We start from the raw sequence: 17978 nt of genomic DNA, 5'->3' as shown, positions 1-17978 counted from the left end.
CATTTCTCTGATGACTAAGGATGTTGAACATTTCCTTAAGTGTCTTTCAGCCATTTTAGATTCCTCTGTTGAGAGTTCTCTGTTTAGGTCTGTTTTTTTATTGGATTATGTGATCTTTTGATGTCCAATTTCTTGAGTTCTTTGTATATTTTGGAGATCAGATCTCTGTCTGATGTGGGGCTGGAGAAGATCTTTTCCCATTCTGTAGGCTGTCACTTGCTCTTGCTGACTGTGTCCTTTGCTTACAGAAGCTTTTCAGTTTCAGGAGGTCCCATTTATTACTTGTTTCTCTCAGTGTCTGTGCTACTGCTGTTATATTTAGGAAACCACTTCCCTTTCTAATAGACATATTAGATCAGGACATTCACTTTGACTAAGGATGACAAACACATACTGAGGGGCTCTCTGCATGTCAAGCACAGTAATTGCCACTGACGAAAATTAGGGTGACTGTGTGTGACATGGAATCTGTCCTCCAGTACAGATCCAGGGCCCAATGTGTTTGCTTTCTGATACTGTCATATTTAAGGATGCCCAAAGAGGCTGGAGAAATAACTCAGTAAGATCAGTAACTGGATCTTTCAGAGGATCCAGGCTTAATTTCCAGAACCCATACAGTGGCCCACAACTCTAACTTCACTGTTCACTCCAGGGATCTGACATCCTTTTCTGGCCTCCATAAGGCCAGGCACACTTGGGGTCTATAGACATACATGCAGGTAAAAATAAATATACATGTAAAATAAAAATAATAATTAAAGATGGAAAAATTTTTATTATTGCCTTCTCTGTAACAGCAAATCAAAACATTATTTGAAAAATACCAGCAGTCTCCTCAGATGATCTCTTTTAATGGTTACAAACCATTAGATTTATGTGTTTGGTTCCACTTGAGTTTTGAAGTGCTATTATTGCTTATGGTGACCCTTTATGATTTAACATGGAGAGGAGAGGCATAGTGTAAAAGGAGCTAGGAACAATGTTAATAGGAGCCTCACCTATAATAGTAACACAAAATGAACAACATCAATGAAAACATTCTAGAGTAGAAACTGTCACATGATGTAGCCTTCTAGAGAACTGCTACAGGTAGCAGGTCCATTTGGGGGAAACATACAAATAAAATGATCAAGTAAAAATCAATGCAGAATGGTGGATGCACAAACAATAATTTGATATGATGGAATGTTGGCGAAAAGTAGTTGCTGGTTTTTAACTGTAAATATTAGTTGTGTAGCTTGATAATAAAATTGAAGAACAAATCCTCATGAAGAAGCAGAACTACCTTTGCTATCTTAAAGAGCCACAAATTTAAGCACTTTAAAATAAGTACTGTGCACTTATTCCTAGACCCCCAGAACATCTCTTATCAAACTTGTGGGAAAAGAAGGTCAAATGCTGAAACTGGCAGAATTGTAGGAACTTCCTGTTTTACACATAGTTCAAAAGTTAGAGACCACAGCTACAAGAGAAAGGAGGAACCTGGAGGATGCTTAAATACCAGGCTTGCTTTCTTTAGTCAGCCTGCAGCAGATCCAGCTTCCAGGTCAACATGAAGGCTCTCCTCACCCTGGGATTCCTCTTGCTTTCTGCCACTGTCCAGGCTAAGGTCTATGAACGCTGTGAGTTCGCTAGAACTCTGAAAAGAAATGGAATGGATGGCTACAGGGGAGTCAGCCTGGCGAACTGTAAGTTTCTTCTTAGATAAGAAACCCTACAGAACAGGTATAAGGAAGCAATGAGTGAGCAGAGTGGGAACTGGAGCCCATAAGCTTTTAGAACCCTGTGTATTTGACTTGGTTTAATTAAAAACTACAGTCTTTGTCTTTTTCACCAGAGATACTGGGGTGAGGACATGGAAGGGACACCTGTGCTAGGCTAAGGTAATAGGACCTGAGGTGTTCTTGGAGTGACACTGGGTTTTCCTGTTGCTACAGACTCAATAGTCCACAGGGGGCTGAGAAAAGGTGGGAGGACTCACTCATTCAGAACTTGAGTTCTCAGAAGCTGGAGTGACTGGTATCTGTCTTCATTGCTCTTACTATGGTATGAACCTTTTGGGAGAAAACTTTTCAAAAATTTTGAACTTCCTTTATAGGGCAGAGGATCTGATTTCCTTCAACTTGCTGCTGAAATGAGGTCTGATGGATCAGAACATGAATGATTTAATATGCTTCTTCACTATGGGGTGGCCTTTCATTCTGTACAATGGAAGACAGGGATGAGGAAAAGTTGTTCATGACTTACTCCCTCTATGTCATTGTAACGAGCATGCTTTTCAGATTCAATTAAGGCAGCTACTACTCAATAACTAATTGTCCCTGAACAAGTGAATAGACAGATGTGTGAGTGGATGTGTGTGTGTGTGTGTGTGTGTGTGTGTGTGTGTGTGTGTGTGAATGAATGGGTGGGTGGATGGATGGAATTGCAGAATAGCCCTTCCTAGTCTAATGTTCTTGCTTTCAATATTCTCACCAACCATTTGTGAAGATACACACTCCTGGAATACAAGCAATGGGACACTAAGGCAGGAGATGGCATGTTCTGTGCAAAAGTAGTATTCTTAGTGACACAGAAAAGAAAAAAAAGAATTAACATGCAAATTCACCTTGTTATTAGAACATCTCTCTGAGGAAATTCTCATTTTTCTAATAGCTTATATGCTTAATATTAATTAATAATTTAATATAAATATGAATGTTAATACTAATTTAGAAATTAAGCATATTATAAATATATTAATTATAAACATGTTAATTATAACTATATTAATTTATAAAATTCACCTAACTACTATTTGTATTTTTATTTTAGGCAGAAGTGTATTGATGAAAGATGGGGGAGGGAAAAGCTGTGAAAGAAGTAGCTAGTTTATTTTGGGAAGTAGGGAGCATGGTTTCACCGTATAGCACTGTTTGGCTCGGATCTTGCTATGTAAACCAGGCTGGTGTCAAACTCACATAGATTCACCAGCCTCTGACTACCAACTGCTGGGAATAAAAGTGAACACCACTGTGACTGCTTCATCCATCTGAATATTTTAAAAGTACCTTATCCTGTTTATTCTCAGTGCAAATTGATTTGTCCTCAAAAAGATTCTCTTTGGGATACTTGAAAATCACATGCTGACTACGTATAGCAGTTACACCTACTTGAAATGCAGAGACGTAACAATAACTTGAAGCCAAAGACTACCCTGAGTAACACAGCCAGACTTGGCCTGAACTAGTGGTAGCATAGTTTATAACTTAATCATATGATTTTACTTATAAAATAAATCACTTGTAAAATACAGCCATCTCAAGGAGCTAATTTTGGTATCCAATATGACTCATTTGCAGTTGTTGCTTGTTGATCAATATTCTTTTTCTTTCTAGGGGTGTGCTTGGCTCAGCATGAGAGTAACTATAACACACGAGCTACAAACTACAACCCTGGAGACAAAAGCACTGACTATGGGATATTTCAGATCAATAGCCGATACTGGTGCAATGATGGCAAAACCCCGAGAGCAGTGAACGCCTGTGGGATACCCTGCAGTGGTAAGACAGGGCAGGATTAGGGGGATAGGGAACAACTCACCTGCTCTTATGTGCAGGAGACACACTGCTGGAAACATCAGGAACCTGGGAGACTGTCTGGACTGTTAGAAAGTCATTGTTAAGCACATCTATTACTAACAGGGGGATCCAGCCTCCGGTCAGCACCCAGAGTATGCAAAAAATTCATGTATGTGTCAAGGGCTAGACTTTTCTTAATGAGGGGTAAATAAGGAAGCATATGCTTTCTGATGGCAGCTTTCTCTTTTGCGTCATCTTAAATAATTCTCTTTAAAAATATTTCTGTCTTCATAGAGCTACATTTTTTACATATAGCTACATATCTCTTTACATACATACACATACATCTCTCTCCTATATGGCCATACATCTTACACACAGTTTTCACATGGCTGTGTATTTTTCTTTTCATCTCTTTCTCTTCTACATCTTTTCTACAGAGCTTCATCTTCCTTGCCTCCCCACAGTTACAAATCTCCACACAGCACAGCTATACATCTCTTTTACAACATGCAGCACTTTACACAGCTCCTAGGCACAGCTCTCTTTCTGGATTCATTCTCACACACATACTTCCAGATCGTTCACCCACTCTCCACTCCCTCACACTTCCTCAGGCTTCATCTTCATCTTTTACATTTCTTTCCCACAGCTGTCTTCTCCTGCACAGCTTCCTCTCTTTAAACTTCCACTCCTCTCACAGCCAAACTTTGAAAAATTACGTTTTCAGGTCCAACACTTTCTCATAACACAAGACAAGTCACACAATTTCTTGTAGGCTTGGGATGTCACATTGACCGGCCAGTGAGTAAAACTTGGCCATGAAGCCTAAATGTTAGGGTTCTCAGGGTTTCCAGACAGAAAATAAACAGTTAAGTTAGTTGGCTGAGCCTTGAGCCTGTAATATAAACTAAGGCTTGCACTATGTGCAAAAAGTCAATTACTGAGAAAGTTATGTTTACTAAATTGCTTCTAGTCTGAATCAGCAATAAATAATACCTAGGAAGATGACCTTGTGCATTTGTCTTCAGGAGCAACCAGATATTCATCTCCAGGGGTAACCAGGTTGCTTTGAATTTGTTCTGAAGTCTAAAATTAGCTGTCTTTGTGACTGAGAATACTATTACTTTCTTATATCAGTCTGAATAATGAAAACTATCCTAGTGTTACTTCTATTCATCACAACTATACAGCTTAAGCAGAAATTATCTTCCTGACCATACAGAGCTATATGTGTGCCCAGTAGATGGAATATTTACGTGAGATAAACACAGGCAGTGGGGAAACATCCACAGCAGTTCTTAGGGAAGAAATGAAGTGGCACATGAGAGAACTTACAGACAGGGACAAGTCATTTACAGTCAGTAATTCCATGGCATTACCAGGTGGCACTCCCCATCAGAGAGTCATTCATCTGGTGGGTCAACCTGCTGGAAACTAGTTGTCATCTGCTGTATACTACCTCCACAGCCCTCTGTGCACATAAAGATTAGCTAAGGAAGACATTAGTCTTAGGGCAGATCTTGGTGATAGAATACTGTGCCTACCACTCAGAGGGCCCTGGGTTCTGCCTCTAAAATCACTGAATGAATAAGCAAAATACATAGTGCCTGGGAAGACAGCTCAGACAGAAGAGTCCCCTAAGCCTAGGTTTAACCCTCAGCACCCAAATAAAAGCTGAGTTTGATGACATGCATTTGTAAGACCAGGCATAAGCCCGTTCAAATGGCAGACCCTGTCTCAGAAACAATGTGGACTATCTAGGGAACAGTTCCTGGGGCTTTCCTTTGACTTCTACATACACATACACACATGTACAGGTTCACTGGCACATATATCATCACACAGAGACACACATGTTAAATTAATAAAAAATTAAAAAAGTAAAGAGTTGGTATCATTAAAAGTGGATGGGAATTGTTTAACCTATACTCACATGCACTCACCAGTAAACAGACACATAATTAAAATTAGTAAAAATAAACATGCAAAAAGTTGTCATTTTGTAACTAATGAAAGTTTCTGAAATATGTACTAATTAATTGTAAGTGGTTTTATTGGTGTTTGTCCTGAATATTTCCTTTCTGACTGTTTACTTAGGGGTAGTTATAGATATTGTTATCAGTCATTGCTGACAGAATAAATCTTTTTATAAACAGTTCTAATATATACACATGAAAATATTACTGTAATAAAGACTGTATGACAGGGAACCACTGAGTAACTGATATTTTGTCCAACTGGCTTCTGTACTAGGAGGCTGCTTGTTCGTTTCCCAGCCACCCAAACTCCAGAACTAACTACACAGAAGCTATACTAATTAAGTTGCTGCTTGACCTATTAGCTCTAACTTCTTTTTTTATTTTTATTTTTATTGAGCTCTACCTTTTTCTCTGCTCCTCTTCTTGCCTCTCCCCTCCCCTTCAATCCTCTCTGAAGGTCCCCATGCTCCCAATTTACTCAGGAGATCTTGTCTTTTTCTACTTCCCATGTAGATTAGATCCATGTACCTCTCTCTTGGTGTCCTCATTGTTGTCTAAGTTCTCTGGGATTGTGATTTGTAGGCTGGTTTTCTTTGCTTTATGTTTAAAAACTACTTATGAGTGAGTACATATGATAATTGTCTTTCTGGGTCTGGGCTACCTCACTCACAATGATGTTTTCTAGTTCCATCCATTTGCCTGCAAAATTCAAGATGTCGTTTTTGTTTTTCTGCTGTGTAGTACTCCATTGTGTAAATATACCACATTTTCCTTATGCATTCTTCAGTAGAAGGGCATTTAGGTTGTTTCCAGGTTGTGGCTATGGCAAACAATGCTGCAACTCTAACTTCTTATTGGCTAGCTTTTACATCTTAATTTAACCCATTTCTATTATTTTATATTTTACCATGAGGTTCGTGGCCTACTGGCAAGGTTCAGGCCTATCTATCTTTGGTGCTGGCTCCATGGCTTCTCCCTGATTCTGCCTCCTTTCTTTCAGCATTCAGTTTAGCTTTCCCTGCCTAGTTCTACTCTACCCTATCACGGGCTCTCAGTTTCTTTATTAACCAATGGTATTTACAGCATACAGAGGGGAATCCCACATCAGGCTTCTGTGTGTATTGATGTACTCTTTGTGTTTAAAGATTTTAGAGCAACTTACTAATATCAAATTTTGTTTCTAAACTCTTTAGAATGCATGTTCAAATAATCTAATTCTTAGATAGACATTATTTTATCAAACAAAATAACATAGACTTATGGTTTTAAAATGAAACTTTTTTTTTCGAGACAGAGTTTCTCTGTAACTTTGGAGCCTGTCCTGGAACTTACTCTGTACACTAGGCTGGCCTCGATCTCACGAAATCCACCTGCCTCTGCCTCCCGAGTTCTGGGATTAAAGGTGAGCTCCACCACTGCCAGACTCGATGAAATTTATTTTTTTTATTATTATTTTATCACTTTAAAAAATACTAATCCAAATTCCTACTCCCCTCCTCCCACTCCCTCCACATACCTTCCCACCCTTCCCCCTCCAATCCTAAGCCAGGGCAAGGCACCCTGCCCAGTGGAAAGTCAAAGGCTCTCTCTACTACATCTAGTTTGAGCAAGGTATACATCCAAATAGAATAGGAACCCCCAAAAAAACAGTACATGCAGTAGTGACAAATCCCAGTGCCACTGCCAGTGGCCCCTCAGTCTGCCCCAACTGTCAACCACGTTTAGAGGGACTAGTTTGATGCCATGCTCCTTCACTCCCAGTAGAGTTGGAATTGGTGAGCTCTCATTAGCTCAGGCACATTGTCTCAGTGGGTGAACCCTCATGGTCTTGACCTCCTTGCTCATATCCTCACTCCTTCCACTCTTCAACTGGACCTTGGGAGCTCAGTTCAGTGCTCTGATGTGGTTCTCTGCCTCTGTTTCCACCTGTTGTTGGATGAAGGTTTTATGGTGATATTTAAGATAATCATCATTCTGGCTACAGGGCAAGGCCAGTTCAGGTACCCTCTGCTCTATTGCTTAGGGTCTGTAAAGAATTGCATTGGGATTTTGATGGGGATTGCATTGAATCTATAGATTGCTTTGGGTAGGATTGCCATTTTTACTATTTTGATTGATCCTATCCAAGGGCATTGGAGATCTTTCCATTTTCTGGTATCTTCTTCAATTTCTTTCTTTAAAGACTTAAAGTTCTTTTCAAATAGGTCTTTCACTTCCTTGGTTAGTGTAACCTCCAAGATATTTTATGTGATTTTTGGCTATTGTGAAAGGTAATGTTTCTCTGATTTTACTCTCTGCTTCTTTATCCTTTGTGTATAGGAGAGCTACTGATTTTTTTAGTTGATCTTGTATCCTGCCATGTCACTGAAGGTATTTATCAGCTGTAGGAGATATTGGGGTCACTTATATACACTATCATATCATTTGCAAATAACTAAAGTATGACTCCTTCCTTTTTAAATGGAATTCCCTTTATCTCCTTATGTTGTCTTATTGCTATTGCTAAAACTTCAAGTACAGTATTGAAGAGATATGGAGAGAGTGGACAGCCTTGTCATCTTCCTGAATTTAGTGGAATGGCTTTGAGTTTTTCTCCACTTAACTTGATGTTAGCTGTCATCTTGATGTATAATGGTTTTATTATATTTAGATATGATCCTTGTATCTCTAATCTGTCCAAGACCTTTATCATGTAGGGGTGTTGGATTTTGTCAAATTCTTTTTCAGCATCCAGTGAAATGATCATTTTTTTTTCAGTTTATTTAATGATGGATTACATCAACAGATTTTCGTGTGTTGAACCAGCCTTGCATCTCTGGGATGATGGATGATTTTTTTTGATATATTCTTGGTTTCAGTTTGCCAGTATTTCATTGAGAAATTTTGCATACATGTTCATGAGTGAGATTGGTCTGTAGTTTTCTTTCTTAGTTGAGCCTTTGTGCAGTTTTGGTATCAGGGTAACTGTAGCTTCATAAAAAGCGTTTGGCAATGACCCTTCTGTTTCTATTTCTCCACTTTGAGGAGTATAAGTATTAGCTCTTCTTGAAAGTTCTGGTAAAATTTTGCATTAAAACCATCCAGCCCTGGACTTTTTTTGTTTGTGAGGTTTTTGATGGCAGCTTTTATCTCCTCATGGCTTATAGGTCTATTTAAATTGTTACCCTGGTCTTGATTTAATTTTGTTAAGTGGTATCTATCTAAAAAATTGTCCATTTCTTTTACATTTTTTAATTTTATGGAGTAGAGATTTTTGTAGTAATACCTAATGATTCTCTGAATTTCCTCAGTATCTGTTGTTATGTCCCCCCTTTCATTTCTGATTTTATTAATTTGGATGTTCTATCTCTGTCTTTTGATTAGATTGGATAAGGGTTTGTCAATCTTGTTGGTGGTTTTTTTTTTTTTTTTCAAAGAATCAGCTCTTTGTTTCATTGATTCTTTGGATTGTTTTCTGTGTTTCTATATTGTTGATTTTAGCCCTCAATTTGATTATTTCCTGTCTTCTACTCCTCTGGGTGAATCTGCTTCTATTTTTAAGAGCTTTCAGGTGTGCTGTTAAGCTGCTGTGAGCTTTCTCTGTTTCATTTATGTGGGCACTTAGTGCTATGAACTTTCCTCTTGGCACTGCTTTCATAGTGTCCCTTAGGTTTAGATATGTTGTGCCTTTATTTTTGTTGAATTCACGGAAGACTTTAATCTTTTTTTTATTTCTTCCTAGACCCAGGGTGGTTCAGTAGTTGACTGTTCAGTTTCCATGAGTGTGTAGGCTTTCTGGGAGTATTACTGTTGTTAAATTCTAACTTTACTCCATGGTGATCTGATAAGGCACAGGTGGTTACTCCATTTTTTTTTTTTTTTTTGTATCTGTGGAGGTTTGCTTTGCTACCGAGTATGTGATCAATTTTAGAAAAGGTTCCATGAGGTGTTGAGAGGAAGGTATATTCTTTTCTATTTGGGTGGAATGTTCTATAGATGTGTGTTAAGTCCATTTGATTCATTACATCTGTTAGTTCTCTTATTTCTCTGTTAGGTTTCTGTCTGGTCGACCTGTCTATTAGTGAGAGAGGAGTGTTGAAATATACAACTATTAGTGTGTGGGGTTTGATGAACGATTTAAGTTTTAGTAATGTTTCTTTTACATAGGTGGTTGCTCTTGTATTAGGGGTATAGATGTTCCGGATTGAAACTTCATCTTTATGAATAGTTCCTGTTATGAGTATAAAGTATCCTTCTCCATCTCTTCTGATTGATTTTAGTTTGAAATCAATTTTTTTTAGACATTAGGATAGCCATACCCACTTGTTTCTTAGGTCCATTTGATTGGAAAATCTTTCCCAATCCTTTATTCTAAGGTAGTGTCTGTCTTTGAGGTTGAGGTTTCTTGTAAACAGCAGAAGGCTAGATCCTGTTTTCATATCCATTCTCTTAGCCTGTGTCTTTTTATAGGTGAATTGAGTCCATTGATATTAAGCAATATTCATGACCAGTAGTTGTTAACTCCAGTTATTTTTTTAGTAGTAGTGTTTGTTTTTTTTTGTGTTATGCTGGTGGGGGGGTTACGAGAAGTCTGTGTTATTGTGGGTATAGTTAGCTTCCTTGGGTTGGGGGTTTTCATTCTAGTACTTTTTGTAGGCTGGATTTGTGGATAGGTATTGTTTAAATCTATTTTTGTCATGGAATATCTTGTTTTCTCCATCGATGGTAAATGAAAGCTTTGCTGGGTATAGTAGTCTGGGCTTGCATCGTAGTTTCTTAGTGTCTGCAGCACATCTATCCAGGACCTTCTGGCTTTCATGGTTTCGATTGAGAAGTCAGGTATAATTCTGATAGGTTTACCTTTATATGTTACTTGATCTTTTTCCTTTGCAGCTCTTAATATTCTTTCTTTATTCTGTATGTTTTGTGTTTTAATTATTATATGTTGAGGGGATTTTTTTTGGTCCAGTCTATTTGGTGTTCTGCAAGCTTCTTGTACCTTCATAGGGATATCCTTCTTTAGGTTGGGAAAGTTTTATTCTATAATTTTGTTGAATATATTTTCTGTGCCTTTGAGCTGGAATTCTTCTCCTATAATTCTTAGGTTTGGTCTTTTCATGGTGTCCCAGATTTCCTGAAAGTTTTGTGTTAAGAATTTGTTAGATTTAATGTTTTATTTAATCAATGAGTCTGTTTCCTCTATAGTATCTTCAGCACCTGAGATTCATTCTTTTATCTCTTGTATTTTGTTGGTTATACTTGTCTCTGTTCATTTACTCAGATCTTTCATATCTAGAATTCCCTCAGTCTGTGTTTTCTTCATTGCCTCTATTTCAGTCTTCATGTCTTGAACTGTTTCCTTCATCTGATTGATTGTTTTTCTTGGTTTTTTTTTTGAGGAATTTATTAATTTCTTCCAACTTTTTGTTTGTCTTCTCTTCCATTTCTTTAAGGGAGTTTTTCACTTCCTCTTTAAAGGTCTCCATCATTTTCATAAATTTACGTTTAAAGTCATTTTCTTATACTTCTGTGTTAGGATGATCAAGTCTTCCTTCTGTGTGTCTGCTGGGTTCTGGTGTTACCATGTTCCTTTTTAGGATGTTGGAGGATTTCTTGCATTGGAGCCTACCCATCTCTTCCTTCAAATGTGGCTGGCAGTGTCTTGGCCTCTTGGTCTAATTCTTTTTTTTCCCATTTTTCTATTATATTTATTTGCACAGTAAGAGAGGAATTGCATGTAAAGAGTCATCACAGTGTAAAATATAAAAGGTGCACAGCTCAGAGATGTCTCAGTGATCAAGAATAATTCACATTGATCTTACAGAGAAGCTCAGTTCACAACATCCACCTGGGGTGGTTCACAAATCCTGTGACTCCAGCTCCAGAGGATCTGACATCCTTTTCTGGCCCCAAAGGTCACCAGTAATGTCATTATATATCCATGACCCCCACATACACATAATTTAAACAATTTTTAAAGACTGACATTGACAATGGGCCATAAGAGTGATGATACTCAAGGACCCTTAATATTACATATATGAATACAATATATTTCAAATATATCTATTTCCTCTCCAAGTTCTCTGACACACTCAAATTCTGCTCCTAATTTCACATCTTCTTTTTCTCTTCATTCTCTTCTTCTTCCTCCTCATCTTTACTTCTGAATGTAATTGAAGGCCTCATGTTTGCCTCAGTATTGGAGCAAGCTGTGTTCCAGGGTTCCATTGAGCTCACAGGCAAACATGTGGGTATGGGGGCCAGGTGGATTGAGGGGTAGCCCAGCCACAGGAAAACTCCCTGCTGGCTGACTTCCAGGTCCCCTCAGTATTGGAGCAAGCTTGAAACTTATTCTTTTAAGAAATGAACAAACAAGGTTCATATCAGGATTGAAGGCTGGGATGGTAGGACTTGAACTCATATCATGATAGAAGTAATATGTAATTTTTAGTGCATGAATAAAATAGGTTGATGTTGTTGTATTGTTCCAGTGAGGTGAGTGAACTCAAGACTTGTTACATTTTAGTCAAGCACTCTAAACAATGACCTATTAATTCCTACTTTGTTAAACCTGGTTGTTAACATTTTCAAGAGAAAAGAGTTTGTGGAACATTTTTGTAGCCTATTTTGCCTACTTTTAAAGGCATTTGTCCACTCATCTACAGTCATTGAAAGGGATTGGAATATCATTTCCCATTTGAGTGTTTAGAGAGTTGATGTAACTGGAAACCTTTGGACAACACTATTGTAGACTACAGGCCTATGCTGTGGGTGCAAGTGAAGTTATATCGTGCACAAATGTATTCACACAAAAATATAGACAGATTTTTACATTTTTAAAACAAATTAAATTATACTTGTCTAGCTTCATAAAATGGTTATTACTCAAAACTACATCCATGGTAACAAATACTGGCCTGAATTCTCATCTTAAACTGCAAACAAAATTGCAGAAGCAATAGTCTCTATGTTGAAAACACCACACTTTAGTCTTGAGTCTTAGAGCACCTGGCTCCTTTTATTTTACTGGTTATAAATCCCTAGGAAGAGCTTTATTCACACAAAGCTTGTGCATTGTTTTCTTTCTTTCTTTCTTTTTTTTCTTTTTCTTTCTTTTTTTTTTTTTTTTTTTTTTTGGATTTTTTCGCGACAGGGTTTCTCCATAGCTTTTTTGGTTCCTGTCCTGGAACTAGCTCTTGTAGACCAGGCCTCAAACTCACAGAGATCCACCTGCCTCTGCCTCCTGAGTGCTGGGATTAAAGGTGTGCGCCACCACCGACTGGCTCATTGTTTTCTTTCTTAAAGTATTCATTTATGTGAGTGTGTGTTTTGCCTGCATATAGGATTATTCACTTCTTGTGTGCCCGGTACCTGTGGAAGCCAGAAGAGGGCTCCCATTTCCTGGAACTGGAGTTACAGACACCAGAGAGCTGCCATGTGGGTGCTGGGAATCAAGTCGTCTCTAAGAGCATCCAGACCCTTAGTCACTGAGCCAGCCTCTGTTTTTCTTTAGGATAAATTTTCACTGCTATGCCTAGGTGACAGTTCCAGTGAGGTTTTTTTTTCAGTGTGAGAAGGAAGAGGAACTTCTCTCACGTTAGCTGACAGTACCACAGCCTCCATGTCAATTCATTCTCATTACTACAGTGTGTTCTCTACTTTTTATCAGTGGTGGAATCCTAAAAACACTCTACCACTCAAGTATATCCCAACCCCCAGGGACTTCATAAATGAGAAATAAAATAACTTACATCATTTCAACAGGATAGAATCAAGAGAATCTGTCTCCAGTAATCACAGATTTATGGACACTTGGAAATTAATTCCTTGTATTCACCGCTCAGTGTCACAGAAGAAAGCTGCCTGGATCTGAACTAAATGGGTTCTCTAACCATCCTTGTCATTCCCCACCCCTGTCTTTTAGCTTTGCTCCAGGATGACATCACTCAAGCCATACAATGTGCAAAGAGGGTTGTGAGAGATCCACAAGGCATTAGAGCATGGTATGTGGGAACTTTGGAAGGGGACACTGCTGATTCTGTTGTTCTATGCAGTGAATCTTTCTGAGACCCAAGTGTCATTCTGAGCACTGCAGGTATAGCTGGGGACTTTCTCTACATCATTAGTTTTAGGGAATTTCTTCAGATTGTGAGAATTCCACACATGACAACTTTCTTGTTAGGCCTCCAGACTATTTGTAGATCAGTTAACTGCTTTTCGCACATGATGTTACATTAACAGTGAGGACACTGGGCTCTTCTCAGGGTTTGGAGAGGATCACACTGCCATGTAGCCATAGCTCCAGCAGTTTTTAGGTGTAGCTGTAGCCTGTGTTTCATACTAGATCTTGGTCCAGCACCCAGTCACCATTAGTGCCACTGTTACACTATTTCTCCCCCCAAGTTTTAAGAATACGTGTGACAGAGGAGACAAGTTTAACCGTTCTCCCCATCTCACTTTCCTCCACAGGGTGGCATGGAGAAACTACTGTCAAAACCGAGATCTCACCCAGTATCTTCGGAACTGCAGATTGTAACTGCCGTGTGCTTCCGGTTCAGCTCATTCTGTCTCTTTCTCGCTCTAGAAGTAGTTACAGGAAAGGTCACACTTCCTTGGTTTCCCCTCATATAAGCAGCCTTTGAAAAGAATCAAGAGCAAAATGGAGACTGTTTCCCAAGAGGCTTAATGCTGACTAATATGTTCACTGTTTTAAGAAAAACCTCCATTTTTTTTTATTAACCCACACAGCAGATGCTGGTGACAGTGGTCTAACACTTCAATAGTCACACACATCTCTATCAGTTCTTCACAGATGGAAGTCACTCACATGTAGTTTCCTCAAACTTAATCTTCATCTCTCCCTTGTTGGATTTACACACATCAAATCTTAAGGAGACAAGTTGATCTTGGGTGAAATGGCAGCTGTGTGAGTTCCCAGGTCTTGTGTATGATCTCAGCATCCAGGCAGTGAGAACAACCACAGTGTGAGGCAAGGTGGGTTTTTAAGGGAACAGAACTCTGGGTGGGTAGAACTGAGACTGCCTCAGCTCAGAAACTTATAATGAAACGTGTAGCCTTTCAAAAACATTTTCTTAGATTTGGCCACTTATACTGCTTAAAAGTAAGTTCTCAACTCATGTATCAGTCTGCTTTAATTCTTGAGAGAATGTTCCCATTCCTCTTGCTGATCATGAGGTCTTCCAGACAGATTAGTGACTGTGCTAGCTCTTAGCTTTCTTAAAGTAACTTCAAGCATATCAGCTAACTCTGAGACTGATGAGTTTGGATCGACAAAACTAAGTGCATTGTGAAAAATTACAAATACCCATTAAACAATTTCAATGCAAATCTTGTCTGTGTTTACTCTCATATGTTGTCTCCAGGGCAAAATTGTTTATATATTGGGAAAATCAACATGGTACTCTTTCTAGGGCTTATGGTCTCACCTACTCTTATCCAGCACTTATATCAACTACACACAGCCATTGTCTACATCCTCATCTACACGTGGCATATACCTACATCTTCACACACACAGAGACTGTGCCTACACCTTCATCTATATACACAACCAGCTGAACATTTTCTGGAATTCAAAAGCAAGCTGATCAATCTCCCTTGTCTCTCATAGACCCTTGACACAGTAATTCCCACATGATGACATCCTCCAGTCATGCAGACATGAAGACATGGCTACAGTGACAGCCATTCCCTGGGTGCTGTTCTAGCATTTGCTGCTGTCACTTCCTATTTGTCCAGCTCACTCTCTGTATCTATAATGGTTTTCTGAAGCATTTTAAAGTGCATTGGAAACATCAAAGTTTATTTATTAAAAAATTTATTTATTAAAAATTTCCACCTCCTCCCCTCCTCCCACTTCCCTCCCACTCTCCCCCTCCCTCTCCAGTCCTAAGAGCAGTCAGGGTTCCCTGCCCTGTGGGAAGTCCAAGGCCCTCCCCCCTCCATCCAGGTCTAGGAAGGTGTGCATCCAAATAGACTAGGCTCCCACAAAGCCAGTACATGCAGTAGAATCAAAACCTAGTGCCATTATCATTGGCTTCTCAGTCAGCCCTCATTGTCAGCCACATTCAGAGTCCGGTTTGATCACATGCTCATTCAGTCCCAGTCCAGCTGGCCTTGGTGAGCTCCCATTAGATCAGTCGAACCGTCTCAGTGGGTGGATGCACCTCTCGCGGTCCTGACTTCCTTTCTCATGTTCTCTCTCCTTCTGCTCCTCATTTGGACCTTGGGAGCTCAGTTCAGTGCTCCAATGTGGTTCTCTGTCTCTATTTTCATCCATCGCTGGATGAAGGTTTTATGGTGATATGCAAGATATTCATCAGTGTGGCTATGAGATAAGGCCAGTTCAGACACCCTCCCCTTTGCTGCCCAAAGACCTAGCTGGGGATATCTCCTTGGACACCTGGGAACCACTCTAGAGCCAAGTCTCTTGTCAACCCTAAAATGGTTCCCTTAATTAAGATATCTTCTTCCCTGCTCCCATATCCACTCTTCATCAATCTCAACCATCCCATTCTCCTAAGCTCTCCCCAATCCTCCTCTTCTCCCTTATCTCCCTCCTCTCCCCTTCCCCCAACCCCATCCCTGTGTTCCCCACTATTGTCTTGTCAACTTCCAATATCGAGGAGGATAACTATATGTTTTTCTTTGGGTTAACCTTCTTATTTAGCTTCTCTAGGATCATGAATTATAGGCTCAATGTCCTTTGTTTATTGCTAGAATCCACTTATGAGTGAGTACATACCATATTCATCTTTTTGGGTCTGGGTTATCTCATTCAATAAAGTGTTTTCTATTTCCATCCATTTGCATGCAAAATTCAAGATGTCATTATTTTTTACCACTGAGTAGGTGTATATATGCCACACCTTCTTTATCCATTCTTCTATTGGGGGGGCACCTAGGTTGTTTCCAGGTTCTGGCTATTACAAATAGTGCTGCTATGAACATTGTTGAACAAATGCTTTTGTAGTATGATTGGGCAACTCTTGGGTATATTCCCAAGAGTGGAATTGCTGTATCCTGAGGTAGGTTGACTCCCAGTTTCCTGAGAAACCACCACACTGACTTCCAAAGTGGTTGCACAAGTTTGCATTCCCACCAGCAATGGATGAGTGTTCCCGTTACTCTGCATCCTCTCCAGCATAGGCTATCATTGGTGTTTTTGATTGTACCTATGCTAGCAGGTGTAAGATGGTATTTCAAAGTTGTTTTGATTTGCATTTTCCTGATCGCTAAGGAGGTTTAATATGACCTTAAGTGTCTTTTGACCATTTGAACTTCTTCTGTTGAGAATTCTCTGTTCAGTTCAGTACCCCATTTTTAAATTGGGTTAATTAGAGTTTTAATGTCTAGTTTCTTGAGTTCTTATTTTGGAGATCAGACTTTTGTCTGATGTGGGATTGGTGAAGATCTTCTTCCAATCAGTAGGATGCCTTTTTGTCTTAATGAAAGTGTCCTTTGCTTTACAGAAGCTTCTCAGTTTGTCCCATTTATTTATTGTTGCTCTTATTGTCTGTGCTACTGGGGTTATATGTAGGAAGTGGTCTCCTGTGCCCATGTTTTGCAGATTACTTCCCACTTTCTCTTCTATCAGTTTCAGTGTGGTCAGATTTTTATTGAAGTCTTTAACCCATTTGGACTTGAGTTTTGTGCATGGTGATTGAAATGGATCTATTTTCATTCTTCTACAGGTTGACATTCAGTTATGCCAGCACCACTTTTTAAAGATGCTTTCTTTCTTCCATTGTATAATTTTAGCTCCTTTGTCAAAAATCAGGTGTTCATAGGTTTGTGGAATAATATCTGGGTCTTTGATTCAATTCCATTGGTCAATTTCTCTGTTTTTGTGCCAATACCAGACTGTTTTCATTACTGTAGCTCTGTAATAGAGTTTGAAGTCAGGGATGGTAATGCCTCTGGAAGTACTTTTATTGTATAGGATTGTTTTGGCTATCCTGGGTTTTTTGTTTTTCCATTTAAAGTTGATTATTGTTCTCTCTGTGAAGAATTTTTGTTGGGATTTTGATGGGGATTGCATTGAATATATAGATTGCTTTTGGTAGAATTGGAATTTTTACTATGTTGATCCTACCAATCCATGAGCATGGGAGATCCTTCCATTTTCGTGTATCCTCTTCAATTTCTTTCTTTAAAGACTTAAAGTTCTTGTCAAATAGATCTTTCGCGTCCTTGGTTAGAGTTACCCCAAGATACTTTATGCTATTTGTGGCTATTGTGAAAGGTGATGTTTCTGTTTTCCCTCTCTGCTTTTTTTGTTCTTTGTGTATAGAAGGGCTACTGATTTTTTTGGAGTTCATCTTGTATCCAGCCACATTACTAAAGGTGTTTATCAGCTGTAGAAGTTCTTTGGTAGAGTTTTTGGTGTTACTTATGGATACTATCATATCATCTGCAAATAACCAAAGTTTGA

At 39.0% G+C, this 17978-nt stretch overlaps 1 protein-coding gene across 1 annotated transcript; it reads left to right on the top strand.

Moving 5' to 3' along the window:
- The first annotated feature begins 1479 nt into the window (after positions 1-1479).
- On the top strand, positions 1480-14872 carry LOC126494366 (lysozyme C-2). The gene is made up of 4 exons (XM_050131684.1): positions 1480-1688; positions 3378-3542; positions 13449-13527; positions 13994-14872. The coding sequence occupies exons 1-4, from the start codon at positions 1553-1555 to the stop codon at positions 14058-14060; spliced, it is 447 nt and encodes a 148-aa protein (XP_049987641.1). The 5' UTR covers positions 1480-1552; the 3' UTR covers positions 14061-14872.
- Positions 14873-17978: the final 3106 nt, after the last annotated feature.

This window comes from Alexandromys fortis, unplaced genomic scaffold (assembly GCF_014885135.2).
Source record: "Alexandromys fortis isolate MF-2015 unplaced genomic scaffold, M_Fortis_MF-2015_v1.1 scaffold_376, whole genome shotgun sequence".
Classification (NCBI taxonomy): Eukaryota; Metazoa; Chordata; class Mammalia; order Rodentia; family Cricetidae; genus Alexandromys; species Alexandromys fortis.
This window is presented reverse-complemented; position numbering and strand designations above follow the sequence as displayed.

Bases quoted from the DNA above. Each gene is read 5' to 3' on its own strand.
- LOC126494366 (XM_050131684.1), top strand. From the start codon at position 1,553: ATGAAGGCTCTCCTCACCCTGGGATTCCTCTTGCTTTCTGCCACTGTC. The intron at 1,689-3,377 runs GTAAGTTTCTTC...TTTTCTTTCTAG, and splicing joins GGGAGTCAGCCTGGCGAACT to GGGTGTGCTTGGCTCAGCAT. The intron at 3,543-13,448 runs GTAAGACAGGGC...CCTGTCTTTTAG, and splicing joins CTGTGGGATACCCTGCAGTG to CTTTGCTCCAGGATGACATC.